The sequence below is a fragment of the Entelurus aequoreus genome, linkage group LG02, assembly GCF_033978785.1.
Source record: "Entelurus aequoreus isolate RoL-2023_Sb linkage group LG02, RoL_Eaeq_v1.1, whole genome shotgun sequence".
Taxonomy (NCBI): domain Eukaryota; kingdom Metazoa; phylum Chordata; class Actinopteri; order Syngnathiformes; family Syngnathidae; genus Entelurus; species Entelurus aequoreus.
The window spans coordinates 23245059-23268868 of record NC_084732.1 but is presented as its reverse complement, the minus strand read 5'-3'; the positions used below and the strand labels follow the sequence as shown (position 1 = coordinate 23268868).

Sequence of the window (23810 nt, the reverse complement as noted above, 5' to 3'; positions counted from 1 at the left end):
AAATTGAAGTAGTATAAACATTGTTTTACACTAAAAAAAAAGGGTGACAATATGTTTTGTGGAGGCGGGTTTTTAAATAAAATTCTTCATGCATCATTTTTCTTCGCACCAATTAAAGGAACTGTACTATTTACATTTAGGTTATTTGTGTTTTCACACTTAAAATGGCTTATTTTCCTATATTCGAACACAGTGTTAGTGTTTAAACTGTGTCGTGTTACAGTGGCCAAAAATATTGACTATGCTTCTTAAACTAAACCTCTGTCTTGTTTTTAATGAATACTTAGGCCTACTTCGCTACTGTAGCTTAATTTTGGTAATTATAATGGTACTCGGAGAGCCACGATTTTTCCGAGGTTGTACTTGATGAAAGAAGTTTGAAAACCAATTCTGTAGAAAGTGCAAATCTTATTTTTAAATTTTCTGTAAAAGTTTTAGGACAGCAGCAGTTTTACACTGGAACGGGTTATTGATCATTTGTTCAATCTTTTGCAGTGAAAAAGTTTGACGATTGTCTTTTTAGTAATCAACTTGGAGTGCTTCGTTAGTTGTAACGAGATGGGCTGTTGGCAAACGAGGCGAATCAAAGCAACTTTGATGGAGCGTGTGAATGGTTTGATGCTACAAATGACCTTTTAATGAACACAATGCCAAGTTAGTGCAGCACACCGGGGACCCGCCATCAGTCAAGCATGTGTTCCGGCGTCCCGGCTACAAAGCGCTCGGCGCCGCTCGCGATTAGAGGATGTCAGCGCGGAGACCGGGACGCCTTTCTTCTGCAACTCGTGGATTCGGCTCACGCGCGTCAAAAGTGGAGACGATCAACTTTGATCAACTCTAACTTCTTCCGGTCTTTGAAAGCGCGCCCCCTCAGGTCTTTAAATAGCCATGACACAGAAAAGTCTTGGAAAAAAAAACATGTATTTTTAGAAAAAAAATTACCAAAAAAAACCCCCACAGAATTTGTTCACATTTTTACACAATAACACGACACATTGAACTGAATAAGTGGCAATGTTTGTCTCTTTTTGAAGACAAATGCACGACAATACACATTTTTTTTAACAGAACACTTAAAGGAGACACAAAGTCACTCAACAAACATTTGCACAATAAATAAAATAAATACACGAATAAGCGATTGCCACACACATTTCTCATACCTTTGTATGGTTTTGCATAAAGTCTTCAACACCGTATATTTAAAAAAATTTAAAAAAAAGTTGTGCAAAATGTTCCACACTGCAAATGTCCCACTGAGACCAGTATGTCCATTAGTGCATAATTAACTTCCCAGTTTGTTATCGTGGGATGTCCTCCGTTCATCTAGAGGGGATAAAAAGAAGAAGAAATAGGATGTTAAATAGACAAAAAAACAATAAAAACTTTCCTGAAAGTATGATCATGTAGTTTTATTTGAGTGACTGGCCACAACATTAGTAATCAGATCTAGTATATATCATTGTTTGCATTGATAATAATCTATTAATAAATAAACATTAGCATTCTTAATTGTCACACAGAAAGAAGTTAATACGAAGACGTGACATCAATAATCCACTCTTTGTTTTAAGTGCAAATTATGGACTGCATTACAAGTGTAAAAAGAAGTTAAGCCATGTTAGTAGGAAGAAGTAAAAACAATATGTTAAAACATTTTTCTCCCTATCAAAAATATAAGATTACCACCACTGTCTATCATCTGGTACTAATTGTGCTGTAATAGAACAGATTGTACAAAAAATAAGGCTGGGTATTACCAACACTATACAACGCGATACTTGTATTGAGACTTTCTGATATAGTACGATACATTTTGATGTTCGACATCAGGAGTCCCCAAAATCCAGCCCGCAGGAAGTCCCAAGTTTTTAAAAAAAAAAAAATATATATATATATATTATTATTATTTTCATTTTTTTCAAATGTTTTTAAAATCTGTCCTTTCTATACCATTTTATACCGTTTGTTACTGTCGGTGTCTCCTCGCCACTCAGGCAAATCATATTGTCTAAAAATGCATTTTCCCATCGATAACGTGACATCATCGGCAAAGCGTGCACTCTTTCAGTCAATTAGTGTGCAAGGAATATATCCAAATATATATATATATATATATATATATATATATATATATATATATATATATATATATATATATATATATATATATATATATATATATATATATATATATATATACATATATATATATATATATGTATATGTATATTTATATAGTCGAGGTTACTGTGGTTTATCCGTACATTCCACTCAATAGAGCGGAAGATACGTAAGGTCAGGAAAAAACACGGAGGCTATTTCATCCCTACAAGCCTGTTTTGCAGGTTTCCTTGCTCTTCAGGGGAAGGTCCGGAAAACACACAGAGGCTATTTCATCCCCACAAGCCTGTTTCTGTTCAGGGAAAAAACACGGAGGATATTTCATCCCTACAAGCCTGTTTCACAGGTTTCCCTGCTCTTCAGGGGAAGGTCAGGAAAAAACACGGAGGCTCTTCAGGAGAAACTCGCTTGAAAAGTGTGTGTGTGCTGGGTCAGGAGAGCACATCGTGACCATAAAAGGAGATGTTCGTGTGTAAGTGTCTGGAAAACAACTGCTTTAAGTCATAACTTAAATGTTGGCATTGAGCTAGACAGGTAGTCTCTTCTCAAGGATATGGTTATCACTTTTGCATTCCGAAGTCCCAATTAGGGCTTATTTCCTACAAGAAGTGATCCAATCCACCTGCGAATATCAAACTAAGTGGCCTTATCTTATTATGTGCTCAAACTGAAATACCAATGTTTAATTAAACTTGGTGGTTTACTTTCTCTGAGATGAATATGAACATTCACCATATGTAGAAGATAATATGAGTTAATTAATTCACTTCACGGGCTGGCGAGTTCAATTAGAAAAACTCAGAAGAGACTAATATTATTCCAGCAGATTCCTAGAAAGACTGGAGCACTGTCATAGACTACGTTCACATTGCAGGCCCTAAGTGGCACAAATCTGTTTTTTTTTTTCGAAATCGTCTTTATCAGACTTTGGTATGTGGCCCCAATGTGGTCCAAATGTGGCCTTGACGTCATTTGCATGTGCAGTTCGATAAAGTGAAAACAAAGAAAGTTGACCAGATTCTGTAAATGAACAAGGAAGTCGCTACTACTACAAAATAAAATACAAGTCACCACATCTCAAAAATGAGTGTTTTTTATTTTACGTGAAAATAAATTAAAGTAATATAATGAATTGATGGATATATACAGTGTAATATATTTCGGAGGGTTCTAATATTTACAGTAAGTAGAGGCAAAAGGAACATTAGCTTTATTTTTCAACTCATTTATGTAAACAAATTACGTGATGTACATAACTAGTAAGCAAATATGCCACAATGTCAATTCCGGTCCTTCAACAATCGCTATTTCTTCGGAATCAAAATATATTTTTTACATATTACATACAGTAATATTACACATCTGCGTTCCCCTTCAAGGTTTCTCATTGTAATCCCATTGGGTTGAGTTTTTTCTTGCCCTGATGTGGGATCTGAGCCGAAGATGTCGTTGTGGCTTGTGCAGTCCTTTGAGGCACTCGTGATTTAGGGATAGATAAGTAAACTTTGATTGATTAATTGATTGATTGAAATTTGGCCGTCAAAAAAAGACTTTGCTCACCGAAACCGAATGTTGTGATGAATGAATGACGTAGCTCGCCCAAAAGGTGACGTAAAAGTCAATTAGGACCCATTGCCGTTTAGACTGAAGTCACATTTGAAAAGATCAGATTCGGATTCAGACTATGCCCCTGATGTGGCCTGATGCGAAAAGATTCAAATTTGAAGCACTTTGGAGAGTTCAAACTGGCAAAGAAAATCTGATCTGTGTCACTTGAGGGCAGAAAAAATCTGATTTGGTGTGCAGTGTAAACGGGGCCTTGTAGTTCATGTCCAACTACCTTTTTTGGCGCTCCTTTTAGATAGACATGGATAATTTTTTCAGAATTTTGTACCTCTGACAAAATAAATGGCCGAAAACCTATCCGTGACATGCTGCAGCTTTGTGAAGTGAATTGTGAAGTGAATTATATTTATATAGCGCTTTCCTCTAGTGACTCAAAGCGCTTTTACATAGTGAAACCCAATATCTAAGTTACATTTAAACCAGTGTGGGTGGCACTGGGAGCAGGTGGGTAAAGTGTATTGCCCAAGGACACAACGGAAGTGACTAGGATTGCAGAAGCGGGGATCGAACCGGGAACCCTCAAGTTGCTGGCACGGCCACTCTACCAACCGAGCTATATCACCCCTTTAACTTTAGCAACATAGTTGCAAGTTGAAAAAAAAATGAACCACCGTTAATAATAATCATAATAATAATAATAACAAAAAACGAGAATACCATTTTACCTTGACTTTAAAAAGTGTATGGTTCGCTTACTTCATGTGTATTGTCCTTTTTTTTGTTGAAGAGCTCATTGCAAAACATGCAAGTTTTATGCGACTTTAACGGTGGATTAGGCTGAAAAACAAACAGTAGGAAGGGGATTCATATGGCCCCAATCGTCGCGGTTTACTTGACACATGAAACGTGACAAATTGAGGATGTGCACTAACCACTTTAGTGTTTAACATCTTAAAAAATGTTTTGTGACAATGCAAACTTGCGTCATTTGCTATGTAGAGTGGTGCTTTCCATCATTTTCAGTAGATTGCATTGCAAAATGAGTATCCCCGCCCCCTTTTCCTCTCACACGAGATCCACCCAGGAATGGGGCCATACAAATCCTTTCCCTACCGTATTTGGTTGCAAAAATCTAGGATGAATTCCAGGGGTTGGACTGCCAACCAAAACCAAGCGTCATGATTTACTGTCTTGGACATGAAGGCCTTAGACCGGGGGTCTTTAGCACCGCCCTAGTGGCTCCCTGGAACTTTTTCAAAAATTGTATGAAAATGGAAAAAGATGAGGAAAAAAATATATTTTTTGTGTTATTATGGTTTCTGTAGGAGGACAAACATGACATGGCGGCGCATGGGAATGCAGCGGCTATGCTAACGCTCTTGGGAGTGTAGAGCGATTTGGCAAAAAACACCCGTCATTTCTGTCAATTTCATGGCTGGCTCAAAGCGTGAACACTCTGTGATCACATACGACCGACAGACAATTCTGGATGTGGATGGATCGGGTCGTTATAGACTGAAAGATGCATGTACGGTGGACCTCCTCGCTAGCATGGGAATAGTTCGTGGGCTACATCGAGCGGCCTTTGTAGCAGCGGAGTCAAGTGCTAGCGGTGACCGCCAATGGAGACGACATAAGCGGTGCGAGCGGAAGCAGAAGCGGGGATGCCAAGCTGGGCTAACAACAAAGAGAAAAGCTAACCAAAGAAGCGTTTAGTCTCCGGGTAAGAAGCCATTTAAACTAGAACTAGCCGGCGTCAGGCTGGATAATCCCTGCACACATAGCAATTCTCTTAGAATAAAACACAACTCACATAATGTTTTTTCTTTTGTGACCGTGTCAGAGGCAGACATACATTGTACTGAGGTAGCTAACTATGATGCGTTCAGTTTATTGCAACATCAAGCAAACAATCTGAATATCCCCGTCGTATCAATTCCTAGATATGGTCGAAACTATTTAAAGTGCAATACGCATAATAAACGCAACATTATTAATATTGCTACTTCGGATAATTTCAACAAACAATCCTCAAAACAGCCCACTACCTATAATATGGGCTTTTTAAACATAAGATCATTATCTTCCAAAACGCTATTAGTTAATGAAGTCATTAGAGACAACAAACTTGACGTCGTTGGTCTCGCCGAGACCTGGCTCAAACCAGACGATTTTTTTGCGCTAAATGAGGCATCTCCTCCTGGCTATACCAATACACATGTTGCCCGACCTCTTAAAAGGGGAGGGGGTGTCGCACTAATATACAATGAAAACTATAATCTTACACCTACCTAAATAATAAATATAACTCGTTTGAGGTGCTCACTTTGAGGTTTGTCACACCGCTGCCTCTCCACCTGGCTGTTATCTACCGCCCCCCTGGGCCCTATTCGGACTTCATCAGTGAATTCTCAGAGTTTGTTGCTGATCTAGTGACGCACGCCGACAATATAATCATAATGGGGGACTTAAATATCCATATGAATACCCCATCGGACCCTCCATGCGTGGCGCTCCAGACTATAATTGATAGCTGTGGTCTTACACAAATAATAAATGAACCCACGCATCGCAACGGTAATACGATAGATCTAGTGCTTGTCAGGGGTGTCACCACCTCTAAAGTTACGATACTCCCGTACACTAAAGTAATGTCCGATCATTACCTTATAAAATTCGAAGTTCTGTCTCATTGTCAACAAACTAATAATAATAATAATAACTACTATAGCAGCCGCAACATTAATGCTGCCACAACGACGACTCTTACTGACCTACTGCCTTCGGTAATGGCATCATTCCCAAATTATGTGGGCTCTATTGATAACCTCACTAACAACTTTAATGACGCCCTGCGCGACACCATTGATATTGTAGCACCGCTAAAGCTAAAAAGGGCCCCTAAAAGGCGTACCCCATGGTTTACAGAAGAAACTAAAGCCCACAAATTATCATGTAGAAAGCTGGAACGCAAATGGCGTGCGACTAAACTTGATGTTTTCCATCAAGCATGGTGTGATAGTTTAATAACTTATAAACGCATGCTTACCTCAGCTAAAGCTAAATATTACTCAAATCTCATCCACCTCAACAAAAATGATCCTAAATTTCTGTTTAGTACAGTAGCATCGCTAACCCAACAAGGGACTTCTCCCAGTAGCTCCACCCACTCAGCAGATGACTTTATGAATTTCCTCCCACCTCCAAAGACATGCACCTGAGGATAGGTTGATTGGCAACACTAAATTGGCCCTAGTGTGTGAATGTGAGTGTGAATGTTGTCTGTCTATCTGTGTTGGCCCTGCGATGAGGTGGCCACTTGTCCAGGGTGTACCCCGCCTTCCGCCCGATTGTAGCTGAGATAGGCTCCAGCGCCCCCCGCGACCCCGAAGGGAATAAGCGGTAGAAAATGGATGGATGGATGGAAGAAAATTGAAGTCATTAGAAAAGAGATTAAAGACAATGCATCCCAGCTACAACTGGGTTCTATTAACACAGATACGACTGTATATACGACGGATACCGCCCTCCAAAATAGTTTCTCTCTCTTTGATGAAATAACATTGGAGGAATTGTCAAAATGTGTAAATGGGACAAAAAAAACAACATGTTTACTTGACCCAATTCCTGGGAAACTTATCAAGGAGCTTTTTGTATTACTAGGTCCATCAGTGTTAAATATTATAAACTTATCACTTTCCTCTCACTGTTCCCCTAGCATTCAAAAAAGCGGTTATTCATCTTCTACTCAAAAGACCTAACCTCGATCCTGATCTCCTGGTAAACTACCGGCCGGTGTCCCACCTTCCGTTTATCTCGAAAATCCTCGAAAAAATTGTAGCACAGCAGCTAAATGAACACTTAGCATCTAACAATCTCTGTGAACCTTTTCAATCCGGTTTCAGGGCAAATCACTCTACGGAGACAGCCCTCGCAAAAATGACTAATGATCTATTGCTAACGATGGATTCTGATGCTTCATCTATGTTGCTGCTTCTTGATCTTAGCGCCGCTTTCGATACTGTTGATCATAATATTTTATTAGAGCGTATCAAAACGCGTATTGGGATGTCAGACTTAGCCTTGTCTTGGTTTAACTCTTATCTTACTGACAGGATGCAGTGTGTCTCCCATAACAATGTGACCTCGGACTATGTTAAGGTAACGTGCGGAGTTCCCCAGGGTTCGGTTCTTGGCCCTGCACTCTTTAGTATTTACATGCTGCCGCTAGGTGACATCATACGCAAATACGGTGTTAGCTTTCACTGTTATGCTGATGACACCCAACTCTACATGCCCCTAAAGCTGACCAACACGCCGGATTGTAGTCAGCTGGAGGCGTGTCTTAATGAAATTAAACAATGGATGTCCGCTAACTTTTTGCAACTCAACGCTAAGAAAACGGAAATGCTGATTATCGGTCCTGCTCAACAACGACATCTATTTAATAATACCACCTTAACATTTGACAACCAAACAATTAAACAAGGTGACTCGGTAAAGAATCTGGGTATTATTTTCGACCCAACTCTCTCGTTTGAGTCACACATTAAGAGTGTTACTAAAACGGCCTTCTTTCATCTCCGTAATATCGCTAAAATTCGTCCCATTTTGTCCACAAGCGATGCTGAGATCATTATTCATGCGTTCGTTACATCTCGTCTCGATTACTGTAACATTTTATTTTCGGGCCTCCCTATGTCTAGCATTAAAAAATTACAGATGGTACAAAATGCGGCTGCTAGACTTTTGACAAAAACAAGAAAGTTTGATCATATTACGCCTATACTGGCTCACTTGCACTGGCTTCCTGTGGACCTAAGATGCGACTTTAAGGTTTTACTACTTACGTATAAAATACTACACGGTCAAGCTCCTGCCTATCTTGCCGATTGTATTGTACCATATGTCCCGGCAAGAAATCTGCGTTCAAAGAACTCCGGCTTATTAGTGATTCCCAGAGCCCAAAAAAAGTCTGCGGGCTATAGAGCGTTTTCTATTCGGGCTCCAATACTATGGAATGCCGTCCCGGTAAAAGTTAGAGATGCTACCTCAGTAGAAGCATTTAAGTCTCATCTTAAAACTCATTTGTATACTCTAGCCTTTAAATAGACTCCCTTTTTAGACCAGTTGATCTGCCGTTTCTTGTCTTTTCTTTTCTACTCTGCTCCAAACAGGACCGCTAGCCTGTTCATCAGATGGGGACATCTCTACGCTGCTGACTCGTCTCCACTCGGGATGGTTCCTGCTGGCCCCACTATGGACTGGACTTTCGCTGATGTGTTGGACTTTCACAATATAATGTCAGACCCACTCGACATCCATTGCTTTCGGTCTCCCCTAGAGGGGGGGGGGGGGGTTACCCACATATGCGGTCCTCTCCAAGGTTTCTCATAGTCATTCACATTGACGTCCCACTGGGGTGAATTTTCCTTGCCCGTATGTGGGCTCTGTACCGAGGATGTCGTTGTGGCTTGTACAGCCCTTTGAGACACTTGTGATTTAGGGCTATATAAATAAACATTGATTGATTTATTGATTTACTTTAAACATGCTTCACTGAAAAGAGTATTTGGCGCACATAATTTTTCCTACTCATTTCGGAAGTCCTTGAATGCACCGTAGTTTGTTTACATGTACATCTTTCCTCGACGCTGCCACAGCAAGATGTGTTTTGTGCCACTCCTTCTTTGTCTCATTTTGTCCACCAAACAATTTACACTGTGCATGAATGCACAAAGGTGAGCTTTGTTGACATTATTGACTTATGTGGAGTGCTTATCAGACATATTTGGTCACTGCATGACTGCGAGCTAATCGATGCTAACATTCTATTTATGCTAGCTGTATGTACATATTGCATCATTATGCCTCGTTTATAGGTATATTTGAGCTCATTTTATTTGCAGTTTCCGTTTCCTTCAACATGAACACACACATCTTTTACCCTTTGGCCATTCTAAGCCAGTCATTTCCAGGAGTTATCACACCCTCTGAAAAGCCTCCGTTTTAGTAATATTTTCCAATGTTGTAAAAATGTGTAGAATAAATATTACATTTCAACATTTCTGTCAACTAAGATTTGCGTCAGCCTGCGACACGTAGTTATTTTGATAGTAGGCTGATATAGCTGATATAGACACTTATACATCCGGCAGTGGAGACTCCTCTATGGGGTCTTGGGGCACTAGGAGGTTAACCCCTTTACTACTGTTACCCCAGGTGGCCCTTGGCAAAGGCCTAGTACCTGACTGCCCCCTAGCCAGACCTCAACGGCGGAGCAGGCGGAAGACGGTAGATGTAAGAACTACCACAACGGCTGCGATGGCGGAAGAAGGCTGCAGCAGAAAAGGGTCCCCAGTCGTCTTGGACTCCATGCCACTGGACCCTGACCCGGATCTGTCAAGGATCGTGTGGTGACTGTCTGTGCACCAGTCTCCCCACGTAAAAGTAAGTCACGCACAGGCATCCTCCATAAAGGGATACGACCCTGGCAACCAAGGTAATCAAAAAGGTCAACCAAAGAACAAGATTTCTCTACAGAATCTCCTCTCTGATCAACAAAAGCACCATGAAGATTCTAGCGGGAACTCTCGTTCAACCCTTTTTCGATTACGCATGCACCTCCTGGTACCCTAGCACCTCCAAATCCCTCGAATCTAGACTCCAAACATCCCAGAACAAGCTAGTCAGATTACTTCTAGACCTCCACCCCAGATCACACCTCACTCCTATCCACTTCTCCAAAGTGGGCTGGCTCAGGGTGGAGGACAGAGTAAAACAACCTGCACAGAGCCTAGTCTATAAAATCCGCTCCACGTCCCTGATACCGAAGTACATGTCAAACTACTTCCTTAACGTAAATGACCGCCATAATCACAACACCAAAGGGAGCTCCACTAACCACGTTAAACCCAGATTCCGAACTAACAAAGGTCTTAACTCATTCTCTTTCTATGCCACATCAATGTGGAATGCACTCCCAACAGGTGTAAAAGAAAGGGCATCTCTATCCTCCTTCAAAACCGCACTAAAAGAACACCTCGAGGCAACTACAACCCTAAACTAACACCCTCCCTTCCACATAATACCTCTTCGGATTGTAAATAATCAAATGTAGACACTTTTTCTTATACCTTCTGATCTCTCTCTCTATGTCCACTACTTGCTGTACATATCCTACCAAGTCAGTCCTACACTGTTTCAATGTTTCAATTGTTGATGCTGATTGTTGATGACTGAAGTGTTGATACCAACCAAACCTAATCCCCCCCTCCATATCCCACACCCCGGATTGTAAATAATGTAAATAATTCAATGTATATACTCTGATGATTATCTTGTGTGATGACTGTATTATGATGTTAGTATATATTTGATAGTATATATCTGTATCATGAATCAATTTAAGTGGACCCCGACTTAAACAAGTTGAAAAACTTATTCGGGTGTTACCATTTAGTGGTCAATTGAACGGAATATGTACTTCACTGTGCAACCTACTAATAAAAGTTTCAATCAATCAGTCAATCAATCCCTACCAGGAGGATCGTCATACTCGTTCGAGTGACCGCCGATAATAATAGACACTTACATCATGTGTTGTCTTCATTACAGCACTTATGAAAGGCTTATTTTTGTATTTTTGGTCCAATATGGCTCTTTTAACATTTTGGGTTGCCGACCCCCTGCCTTAGACAGTTGAGGTGTACCTAATGAAAGGTCCTTCTTGATTCAAACGGATTAGTTTCAGGGCGACACCCACCTGCTTCACCTCTTCATCGCAGGTCTGAATGCAGCAGCCTTGTCTTCATGCATGCTCGCACAGGCGTCACTGAGTTCTGATGATTGTGATGTCTCTGCTGCCTTGCTGGAGAATCCTGCGCAGGCGCGGAAACAAACAAATACAGTGTTGGAAAGACAAACAATTTGAAAAAGTGACGACTAAAGCGGACATACCTTCCGAAGTGGAGTACTGGCATGCGTCAGAGAGCGCAGCGTAGGACGGACAGTGCAGTTGGAGGCCCTTGTGATTGTAGCTGCCAGGGCCGTAGACTTTGGAGTGCAAAGAGGGGCCCTCAGGAAAGGGGCTCACAGCACCGGGGACATCCTGGAGGCCTCTCATGAGCCCGCATTGTCCGCCAGGAGCGCCAGCCAACCTTTGGAGCTGGCAGTCCCCGCTGGAGTTCCTCAGCTCAGGTACGTGCTGGGGGCTCAGGATGACACCCGAAGCCGCCGTACGAGCCAGAGACCAAATCCTCGGTTTGTCCGAAGCTTCAAAGTGAGACAGGGTCAAGGTCCCTGTGGTGGAAGCGGTCTTCGACGGATCCAAGAAGTCGGGCGGAAGAGAAGGGAGGCCGGTTTTGACGGCGCAGGGGAAGGCGTGGTGGAAGCTGTTGACCACGTTGAGGTGAAGCTCCGAGGAACAGTCTCTCTTTGGGGGCGAGCCAGGTAGGGACCTATGGAGGTCCTGCTCGTCCGAGACCACCTTTTCACATTCGCTTTCCAGCTTCTCGCAGTCGTCCTCGTCCATGTCGTCCAAATCGCTCAGGTGCAAGTCCTTTTCTTCCTTGCAGTCGCTGGAATCTGCGGAATGTGAAGACAATTGTGAGCTCGGAAGCAGGATAAGGACTACAAACGACAGCAGGTTACTTCCTGGTTCTAATTGTTGGTAGAATTATTAACAACCTGTCCAGGTGGGGAGAAGAGTTTTACAAAGAAAATAAATAAGTGTTGAGTATTTAGTTGGTGTAATTGTTTGCAGGCTAATTCTTGGTTCATGAAGGACAACTCAAAACGTTTTTGAAAGAAAAGTGAGTTAGTTAGCTAGGTACTTCCTAGTTCATGAAGGATGACGCGAAACATTACTAAAATAAAAGTGAGTTAGTTAGCTAGGTACTTTCTGGATCATGAAGGATGATGCGAAACATTATTAAAATAAAAGTGAGTTACTTAGCTAGGTACTTCCTAGTTAGGCTGACCATACTTCCTCTTTTCCCCGGACATGTCCTCTTTTGCGTGTGTGTCCGGGGTGTCCGGGCGGGGTTTTTTAAATGCTTTAAATGTCCGGCATTTTGAGTTAGGATTGCGTGTATTTTCAATGTACGTCTTGGGCAGGGATCGGTAACCCCTAACAACTAAATTAAGGGCGTGCCGTGATGGCTCTGCATATATTATCCTCTATTACTTGCACAAACAGCATGCCAGCCCGGCCTCATGTTGTATGAAGCTTTAACTTGCACACGTGGGAGACAGCAAGGCATACTTGGTCAACAGCCACACAGCTTACACTGACGGTGGTCGTATATAACAACTTTAACACTGTTACATTACAAATATGTGCCACACTGTGAACCCACACCAAAAAAGAATGACATATACATTTCTGGAGAACCTCCGCACCGTAACACAACATAAACACAACACAACAAATACCCAGAATCCCATGCAGCCCTAACTCTCTAACCTCAACCGACGCACGGAGGGAGGGGGGGGGGGTGATGTGTGGGGGGGTTTGGTGCTAGCGGGGCGTGTAGACTGGGAGAGTTAGGGCTGCATGGGATTCTGGGTATTTGTTGTGTTGTGTTTATGTTGTGTTACGGTGCGGAGGTTCTCCAGAAATTTATTTGTCATTCTTTTTTGGTGTGGGTTCACAGTGTGGCGCATATTTGTAACGTAACAGTGTTAAAGTTGTTAGTTACGGCCACCGTCAGTGTAAGCTGTGTGGCTGCTGACCAAGTAAGCTTTGCTGTCTTATTCGAGTGCCAGCAGAAAATGCATTAAACATGTGTCCGGACAGGTAAGCTGTTTAAGCAGGCTGTAGAGGGCGCTAAAGGCAGTGCCATCACGCCCAAATTTCAGGTGCCTCCCGGGAAAAGTGGGAGGATTGGCAACTATGACGCTGTTGAACGGCATTCATGTAAATCTCGCGGGCCGCACTAACTTAAACTGTCATAATAAAGTGCGGGCCGGGGCGCGTGTCTAACCCAGGTAACACCTAACGTTAACGTAATGTTCCTGTATGGTTCTCTTTTGGTTATGCAAGATGAGAACGTTCTTAGAACATATCAAAAACTAATAATGTTCTAAGAACGTTCTTAGAACGTTCTTAGAACGTTCTCATCTATTTACCAAATATAATTTGCCTGCAATGGAAACAGCAACTGTTAGGCTTTTATAAGTGTTTTTTTTCGCAAATTTACTTTTTATACAGTATGTTGTAACGTTTCCCTAACTTTCTGCGAAAGTGTTGTGTTTTGTGAACAATCTGACGCCGGCTGAGTCAAGGCTGCACGCACAGTAGGTGGCGGTAATGCACACACAAGGTTGCTTGCCAACCGCCACAAAAATCAAAAGAAGAATAAGAAGAAAAAGAAGAAGAAGAAGACTACACGCATGCACAATTGAAGCTGCTCCGTGAGACAAAGAAGGACGAAGGCTAACTACTTCCAGAATCCCGATTTTAAAGCAATTTGGTGCGCCATCCATTTATCACAAGTAAGTATAGAAAGAGTGAAATACGAAGCACGTTTTTGTATAACAATTTCCAACCTACATGATTAATTTCAGACCATTTTACGGTTTTAGCGTTGTGTACAAATGCGCGCCATGCTAACTAGCATACATTTCTCGTGCAGGTTGGCTGCTATAAAGTTTCCAAACTGACCAAAGACCAACAAATGACTTCTGAAGAAGGGTGGATTTATTTGTAGTTTAGTTAAACAATAATTTGCCCCGTCAGTGATATGGTTTGAATGCTGCCTGAACGTTCCGAATTTGGCAGACACGGTGAGGACAATGCTGAGGAAAATTGCCACAAACAAAGTCCTGGAGCAGCTTGGCCTCCGTGGAAAGTCAGGAAAAGTGGCGTTTGAGGACTTGCCCCTTTACAGAATAATAAATAGTAAGTGTTAATAATAGGTTTGCATCTTTGAACATATGTTGCATGTATGCTCACAAGGTCGATCTAGCTGTTATTATTACAGTATTTATTCTAAAGGGAATTCTAAATTGTGCTGGTGATTCCAGAGGCATGCAGGGGTGTTTACAAGCAGATGACCACAGCTGAAGTGGATTGTGAGCTTGGAGAGGTCCTGAAACTGGCCACTTTTCGAAAAGGAGGTTCAAAATTTGAGGTACGGAGAAGATAAGATATCCCAATTTTGAATTCCATTTTATTGAAGTTCCACTGCATGTCTTTTGAATTTGCAAATATAACTACTTGCAGGAGAAGAGGAGGAATTAAGAGGGAGGACAAAAAAGGAAAAAGAAACAAGCAAAAGAACAGAGTGAGATGAGAGGTAAATGATAAAGTAATTATGCCAATGTTTTAATTCAATTCAATTAATCTACATTCCAGTGCTGTCTTTGTTGTATTTGTGATAATTATTTACTTCCAGGATTTGGGTTCCCCTGCTTGGGCTGCTGCCCCCGCGACCCGACCTCGGATAAGTGGAAGAAGATGGATTGATGGATGGATGGATTTACTTCCAGGAAGAGAACCAAGAAGGGGCAGGATACACTGACGTGCACGACCAAGACCACTGCATTCCATTCCATTTGTATTATAGTTATCACTAATAAAGAATTATTTCTGTTGAAATCACTATCACTAATAAAGAATTAATTCTGTTGAAATTTCTGTTTGAGTGTTATTCCTGACAATATAGCATAAAAACAGATGTAAATAGCATGTTCCTAAACAGTTCCCTAAACGTTCTAGCCAAACGTTCTTGGCTAACGTTCTGCTAACCAAGCAAGAACTCCACAACCTAACGTTCTTTGAACGTTATAAACTAACGTTCCCAGAACAATGCCACAACGTTCTCCTAACGTTCACATAACGTTCCCTTGTTACCTGGGAAGACCCCTGGTTTAAACATAGCACAAAGCAATAAAAAGCTTTGTATACAGTGTTATTTCATTTTAAATTTCAAAAGAGTTTTGAGGCTCCCATTGTTTTCTTTCATTTGTGAAACTTGTCAAAATGGCTCTTTGAGTGATAAAGGTTGCCGACCCTAGACTCTAGGGTTAAGTTAAGAAGGGGTTAAACAAAACAAGCTGTGAAGGTGCGCACGCAGAAACATTGGTGAGGGAGGGGCCGAGACACAAAGCGAGAGAGCTAGTGAGTGGAGACAGACATGAAAACAAGAAATGCCGAAAAGTAAATGCAACTTCACGGATGATTTGCGGAAAAAGTATTTGTGTTTTGGTCCTGGCCGTGACACATGGGAAGCAGAATGCACTGTGTGCAAAGCAGGAACGTGTATATCTGTGGCAAATAAAGATCTACAAGCCCATATCGACACTACAAAGCACAAAACAGCTGTGCAGGGCGAGAGCTCGTTTATGACAATCTTTTTCCAAAACACAACATAGAATGTGAGATATAACAGGATAATGCATACATTTGTCATTTGTTTTCAAAACGCTTACAAAAAAGTGGTACCCCAAAAATTTACTGTGGGACCCCATTTGTATGATTTGATGGGGTCCCTGGGACCCCATTTTGAAAATTCCTAGCGCCAACAATACTGTCAACATAGGAGAAAAAATGCTTTATTTAAATAAATATATTACTTATGAAGCAAGTTCGAGTATAATTGGCAAATTTTCACCTAGTCCCGGCCTTGGCGTGCTGCCCGCCTTGGCACGCATATATGTGTCCTCTTTTTGGGATTTCAGAATATGGTCAGCCTATTCCTAGTTCATGAAAGATGACGCGAAACATTATTAAAATAAAAGTGAGTTAGTTAGCTAGGTACTTTCTAGTTCATGAAGGATGGTGCGAAACATTATTAAAATAAAAGTGAGTTAGGTAGCTAGGTACTTTCTAGTTCATGAAGGATGATGTGAAACATTATTAAAATAAAAGTGAGTTAGTTAGCTAGGTACTTCCTAGTTCATGAAAGATGACGCGAAACATTATTAAAATAAAAGTGAGTTAGTTAGCTAGGTACTTTCTGGATCATGAAAGATGATACAAAACATTTTTTATAGTAAAAGTGAGTTACTTCGCTAGGTACGTCCTGGTTTATGAGGGACGATACAAAACATTTTTATAATACATGTGAGTTAGTTCGCTAGATAAATCCTGGGTCATGAAGCATGACACAAAACATTATTAAAATAAAAGTGAGTTAGTTAGCGAGGTACTTTCTGGTTCATGAAGGACGACACAAAACATTATTAAAATAAAAGTGAGTTAGTTAGCTAGATACTTTCTGGTTCACGAAGAATTCAATAAAATATTCTTATGATAAAAGTGACTTAGTTAGCTAGGTACATCCTGGTTCATGAAGGATGATACAAAACATTTTTATGATAAAAGTGAGATAGTTCGCTAGATACTTCCTGGTTCATGAATCATGACGCAATAAATTATTAAAATAAAAGTGAGTTAGTTAGCTAGGTACTTTCTGGTTAATGAAGGACGACACAAAACATTTTTATAATAAAAGTGAGTTAGTTCGCTAGATACTTCCTGGGTCATGAAGGATGACACAAAACATTATTAAAATAAAAGTGAGTTAGTTAGCTAGATACTTTCTGGTTCATGAAGGATGACGCTAAATATTTTATAGTAAAAGTGATTTAGTTCGCTAGATATTTTCTGGGTCATGAAGCATGTCACAAAACATTATTAAAATAAAAGTGAGTTAGTTAGCGAGGTACTTCTTGGTTCATGAAGGACGACGCTAAACAGTATTAGAATAAAAGTGAGTTAGTTAGCTAAGTACTTCCTGGTTCCTGAAGAATGACACAAAGCATTTTTATAAGAAAAGTGAGTTAGTTAGCGAGGTACTTCCTGGTTCATGAAGAACGACTCTAAACATTATTAAAAAAAAAGTGAGTTAGTTAGTTAGGTTCTTTCTGGTTCACGAAGAATGAAACAAAAAAGTATTATAATAAAAGTGAGTTACTTAGCTAAGCACTTCCTGGTTCATGAAGAATGTAATAAATGCTTTTTTATAATAAGAGTTAGTTAGCTAGGTACTTCCTGGTTCATGAAGGACGACGCTAAACATTATTTAAATAAAAGTGAGTTAGTTAGCTAGGTACATTCTGGTTCATAAAGAATGAAACAAATACTTATTATAATAAAAGTGAGTTAGTGAGCTAGGTAGTTCCTGGTTCATAAAGGATGACACGACACATTATTCTAATAAAAGTTAATTAGTTAGCTTGGTACCTTCTGGTTCGTTAAGAACGACTCTGAACATTATTAAAATAAAAGTGAGTTAGTTAGCTAGGTACTTTCTGGTTCATAAGGGGTGAAAAATTAAAATTGATAGACAATACCAATTTTATGTTGGGGCTCACATGTTTAGCCATTAAAACATTGTATTAGGTTAAGGTAGGTTACGCTTTTGTTCAGTAAATAGCAGGCTACTTAATTCCTGGTACAACTGCACCATTGAAACCATAAAGAATCAAACGGTAAACAATGAAAATAAATTATTTGATCGGCACAAAAATGTATTTGTTTTCTTTTGCTACAGTAAGGTAACAGAGTTTTAGCCCTTGTAAGGAAAATCTGCACTTATTGAGAGTTAAGTTGAGCTGCGCTAGCAATGATCTTAAAGCCCCTCAAAGCATCACAAAATGAAGTTTAAAAGCTGACACCCGTAACTCTTGCATACCCCAAACAAAAGGCACAACAAATAAAAACTGAGCCGCACTGAAATGTTGTTGGTTAATTAGCAGGATTATTTCTAATCAATCGGGGATGACGTGCGAATGGACGGATGCTAGTTAGCGTTAGGTGGAATGTACCATTGACGCGCTAGTGGTTAAAATATGTACAAAATTAAGTTAGTCCAAAAATTGGGTGAGTGCTTTATAAATGTTTTGATATGCACCAAAATGGGACTGCCTATTATTCTGCCCATGCACGACTAAATGATACCGGATTTGTCTCAAAATGTGCAGTTCCAACCTTTGGTGAGACAGTCCTGGTCGCCCTTGCCGATGTCGTCCTTCCTGTCGTCGTTGGCCTTGTTCTTGGGCGACCACGTCATCTTGTTCTCTTTCTTGAGCCTCCGGCGGGCATTGGCGAACCAGGTGGAGACCTGGGTGAGGGTCATCTTGGTGATGATGGCCAGCATGATCTTCTCGCCCTTGGTGGGGTAGGGGTTCTTGCGGTGCTCGTACAGCCAGGTTTTCAAGGTGCTGGTGGTTTCCCGGGTGGCGTTCTTCCGTCTGGCTGTGCTGTTGAAGTCCACCGTCCCGTATCTGACACAGGAAAGGTAGACCGCGGAGCATCACAAGAGCGCCCGTGTCTGACCGCTCGATATACACCTAAAACGCAGCTAACGCCCTGACCTTTGACAGGAACACGGCACACTAATGAAAAGTGGAAGCGGTTCTTGGCAAGCGACGCTCGCCCGGGCTTAAATTACACAAAGTGGACCGAAAAAAACGGAGCGTAGATCTCACCTGTCATACTGATACTGGCCCAGGGAGGGATCATAGGGATAGTAGGCTGCTGTCTGACTGATGCCCGAGTGCAAAGTGCCCGTGCTCTCCTTCATGTCGTACTGCGGATTCTGCCAGGGGAAAAGAAAACATCATTATTTTCGAGCAACATTTTATACCCAAAATAATAGCAATACAAAAACAAGTTGTGCAGGTAAGGGGGTTTAGCGCTCTGGTTCATAAAAAGTAATAAAAATGCTAGCACTGTCAAATTTAACGAGTTAACGGATGTGATTAATCACAAAATATTATCCATTAATCATGTATCAACGCAGATTAATCATCCAGTTTAATTTGAGCGAACATGAAAGTTGGAGCAGGTTATTGCATATCACTTTAAAACAGACTTTAGTTTTTGACAAGTGGAAAGTCATTTTTAGATGTGACATCCTGAGGAGAAAATTGCATTTGGGGTCATTTTTAAAATTGTTTCCAATTCTGCAAACGAGCAATAGGTTTATTGATTCCTTCAGGAGAGTTCCCTCAGGAAAATTGAAATTCCAGCAGCAAGTGTACACAATTGAGATATAATTTAAAATAATTTAAAAAGTAAATAATGGGGGTTTAAATGGAAATAAAATAGAAAATATAACAATAAGAATAAAAATAAAAAGTAACAATAAGAATAAAAATATAACAGAAAAAATAAGAATATAACAAGAGAAACTAGGCAGTAGTGACCATGTTATGAAGAGAAAAAAATGTAGAAAAACGGTAATACTGTGAAAGATGTGATGTGTATATTGCACCTTTAAAATGTATTGCACTGTTATTGCTGTTGCAATAAGCAATTTGCTGTGATTAATCGTGATTAATCACATCTCAAATGTGTGATTAATCTGAGTTAAAAAAACAACAACAACAACACTAAAAATACACTATGGGAAACTGTAAGAGTGGAGCTTTTAAATGAATATAATTCATAGAGCAGGGGGTGTCAAACATACGGCCCGACGGTTGGATCAGGCCCGCGAACAGGTTTTATCCGGCCCACGGGATGAGTTTGCTAAGTATAACAATTAACCTGACATTTTTGAATGAAAGAAACAGCTGTTCTAAATGTGCCCACTAGATGTCGCAATAGCAATTCTTTGTATCTTTGTAGATGATAAACCACATGACATTAGTGCACCAGTCAAGGAAAATTATCAAACTACATAAATAACATCCTGTAGTTTGATCTTGATATTATTGTTTTATCTTGATGGATTGAAAATTAACACCAATTGGTTGACTGATGAACATTATCACATAATTTATTCAGAAAGTATAAATAACGACAAATAAAGATAGAATACTATTAACCGCAACATGTAAATGTAAAAAAAAACAAAAAACAACAACAATTGGATTTATACAATTTCAGAATGTTTTTGTTCTATTTTTAAACAAAGAAAACAATCTGAAGTTGTCTTTATTTTTAAGTTATCGTGCCGTGATTTTACCAGTCCGGCCCACTTGGGAGTAGATTTTTCTCCATCTAAAATGAGTTTGACACCACTGACATAGAGTATACAGGTGAACATTTCAAACATTACAATATCGAGCGCATGTTTGTTTATCCCAGCAATTATTTACAAGGTGAAACTAACAGGCTCATAACATTGCAACTCAATATTTTAATGTTTTGATGAATATGACTTACATTTTATTAAAAGCACAAATTGGAAATCTCAGAAAATGTGTGGGGGGGGGGGGTTTCAAAAACTGTAAGCCCCGATCAGTACAATTGTAACAAAAGAAGGCGTGACATATCTCACTGTGCATTATTTATAATTTCACATTTGGAGTTGTATTGCTGACATAAATTAACTTTTGCACCATATTCAAAATGTATTTTATATAAAATAGGTCACTCGCTACCTTGATCCAAGCCTGTAATATTATTGTTTTATTTGTTTATTTTATTTTATTTATTTTTTTTAGTGTTATTGTTGAGTAAAATGTTTAAAAAATACACCCCTACTTGACTAATATTGATGCTTTGTGCAGAATTGGCTGTTTTTGGAATTCCACCAAACTATCAAAACATTAAGCAGACTTTTAGGGATAGTATCGCCTTTGCATCACTAATAGCTCGTAGAAGGATTTTATTGGAGTGTAAATCACAGTTTTCCCCCAAGGCCTCCCTATGGCTTAAAAGGACCTCATGTTTTTCTCACATTTAGAGAAAATGTAATATAATCTGAGGGTTACACCAAAACAATTTGACTTGACCCGGGGCTGCATAACTAGTTACATAGCTAAATTAATGACACTATATGATAAACGTGACACTCACTGTTGATAATGAACTTTTTCACTTACCTCAACTCTTTTTTTTTTTGTTGTTGTTATTTTTATTCACACTTCTCTGTTTGTTTGTGATTTTTATTTTTGTTGTTAACTTTTTTTTCCGTTGTACTTAGTTACTGTGATTCTCTATCTGTTTGTGGTGAAGAGGAAGGCAGTACATTGCTACCCACTATGACTATATGACTGAAATGTAGGACGGGGGGTGGGTGGGGTGTTACTATTTTATTTATATTATTTTTCTGTATTTTTTTTTTTTTTTTTTTTTTTGGGGGGGGGGCGACAAAAAAAAGGGTCTGTTTTCTCAGTACTTGTATAATGATTTCCCTATCAAATTAATAAATACATATTGTTAAAAAATACATTAAAAAAAGTACAACCCCTGAGAAAAAAATAAATAAAATATACTGTAGGCTTTATGCATATTTTTGCATGTTTTTTTCGTTTTTTTTATATAAGCTAATAGACTAAATGGAGCTTTTTGAGAGGTGCACTGTGCAAAAAAAAATGGATTAATTGATCCATATCCACTCCCTCCCCCCTTCTTGAGTGCAGCCCACCAGAGAGGAGTAGATAGCGGCGGAAGGGTCTGCTCCATAGGGGAAGTAGTTGGCGTAGTTCTGGCTGGCTGCAGCCGCCGCCGCGTAGGGGGATCCGTACACGCCCAGAGCCGCGTTGAGCTCCGAGCGACTCCCCGTCAGCAGCCGGTTCTCGTAAGGCGGGCAACAGAAGGAGGCGGCGGCGGCGGCGGCAGCGGCGGCTGCTGCCGCGGCCGCGGCGGAGGTGGAGTTCTGCGCTCCCGCCGTGGACCCGTCCGGTACCGACCTGGAAATCGAATCGCAGCAAGTCGTACTGGGGTTTGCCGACACGAAAAACTGCACAGAGAGAAATGAATGGTGGAGATTTTAGATTGCAAAAAACAAAAAAACAAAAAAAAAGTTAGTTTGGAGCTTAAAAAAAAAAAAAACATATTTTATTGAGGTAAGTCAGTTTTGTAACAATTCCTGAAATGTGACAAAGTTTGGGGGGGGGGGTTGAATTTTCGAGTGCTGAACGGGACAAGCGGTAAAAATGGATGGATGGATGGAATATATTACACTTTTTTTTTCTTTTTTTTTAAATTAAAAGTGTATTTTACATTAATAAAGTGCTCAGACTTCAACCTCAGCAAAACAAGTACCATTAAACTAAAAATGGAGTGATTTGATTGCGCGCCAGAATAGTGCATGGTGCGTAATTACGCACGACGCGCAATAGGTGACATTCATCACTATTGTCACCAAGGGGGGGGAAAAAAAAAGTTCATTCATAATTCAGCGTTATTGGACACGGGGTGCGTGTGTGTGTCAATATTCGGCACGACAACATCACGCGTGGAGAGGGAGGAACACACACTAATCTAAGTTAAAGAAGAAGAAAAAAAAGTTATAAAAGAGTCTTACCTGTGAGGTTGCATTGTAAGGATATCCAAATTGAGAGAAAGACATCTCGCCTTCTTTTGTAACCATCAGCAATATTCCTCCTCAAGCCTTGGATAGATCGATTGCTTCCCCCCCACAAAAAAAAAAAAAAAAATCCACCTCAAATCCACGGGCATACACGCGTTTCCACACGGCCTTTCTTTTTTTTTCACCCCCCCTCTCTCTTAATAATACACGACTTTCGCCACATATAGGAGGGAATAGGACTTGAAGACTGGCACCATGCTGCAGATTGTTTTATATGAATGAATAATCCCCCTCCTCTTCTAAGGAGCTGAAATTAAGCGTCATTAAAGGGGAAAAAAAATGTTGTTGTGGAAGGAGGCTTAAAGGATAACGAAAGACTTGCAAGATATGGACTGTGCTTGTGCTATTATTTGTGCCTCAATAGTTCTTTAGCATGCATCCATGCAAGGGGAGCTGCGTGACGTCACTGTAATCCCAGTGATGGGATAAAGTCTTTTTGCCAATCATGTCTAATACAAGGTTTTTTATTTATTTTTTAAAGATACACAGATAGTGAGGCTAGGGCACTAAAAATAGGCACACATTTTTTTTTCCTTGGATACAAAATGTTTTATTTTCATGTTCAATTTATTTATATTTATTAATGAATATTGATGAGAACAGGAATGTTTATTTTGTTATTTTTGGCAGGCCAGTAACGCAGTGATTGATGCCTCTCTGGGGACCTGCGTGACCACGACGCGCCTGTGCGTAATTGTGTCAATTAACGAATGCTCCACGCCCCGTGTTTAACTTGCAGGAGCAGAGTGAAAATAGGCCTGGGAGGTGAAATCTGAAGAAAAAAAAAAATGCAGTAATTAAATATTAGAGTGGATGAGTGGGGAGGTGAGGATTGCTTTTTAA

The 23810-nt window shown here is 40.2% G+C and overlaps 1 protein-coding gene across 3 annotated transcripts; it reads right to left on the bottom strand.

The window, feature by feature from the left end:
* Positions 1 to 682: 682 nt before the first annotated feature.
* On the bottom strand, positions 683 to 23307 carry irx6a (iroquois homeobox 6a). Of its 3 annotated transcripts, none has more exons than XM_062066960.1 (7): positions 22902 to 23307; positions 22020 to 22334; positions 19129 to 19238; positions 18629 to 18924; positions 11650 to 12276; positions 11456 to 11570; positions 683 to 1326 (listed from the first exon to the last, which is right to left on the bottom strand). In XM_062066960.1, exons 1-6 carry the CDS (start codon positions 22965 to 22967, stop codon positions 11461 to 11463), a joined length of 1524 nt encoding a protein of 507 aa, XP_061922944.1. In that variant the 5' UTR covers positions 22968 to 23307; the 3' UTR covers positions 683 to 1326; positions 11456 to 11460. The 3 variants fall into 3 exon arrangements, with proteins under 3 accessions (XP_061922944.1, XP_061922952.1, XP_061922961.1); XM_062066968.1 differs by having other exon boundaries at positions 11465 to 11570; XM_062066977.1 differs by having other exon boundaries at positions 22020 to 22284.
* Positions 23308 to 23810: the final 503 nt, after the last annotated feature.

What these genes read in the sequence shown, in the direction of transcription:
- irx6a (XM_062066960.1), bottom strand. Translation starts at nt 22,967, where the DNA reads ATGGTTACAAAAGAAGGCGAGATGTCTTTCTCTCAATTTGGATATCCT. An exon ending in CTTACAATGCAACCTCACAG is followed by an intron (nt 22,335 to 22,901) that starts GTAAGACTCTTT and finishes CTCTCTGTGCAG; the next exon opens with TTTTTCGTGTCGGCAAACCC. An exon ending in CCAGGACTGTCTCACCAAAG is followed by an intron (nt 12,277 to 18,628) that starts GTTGGAACTGCA and finishes CACATTCCGCAG; the next exon opens with ATTCCAGCGACTGCAAGGAA.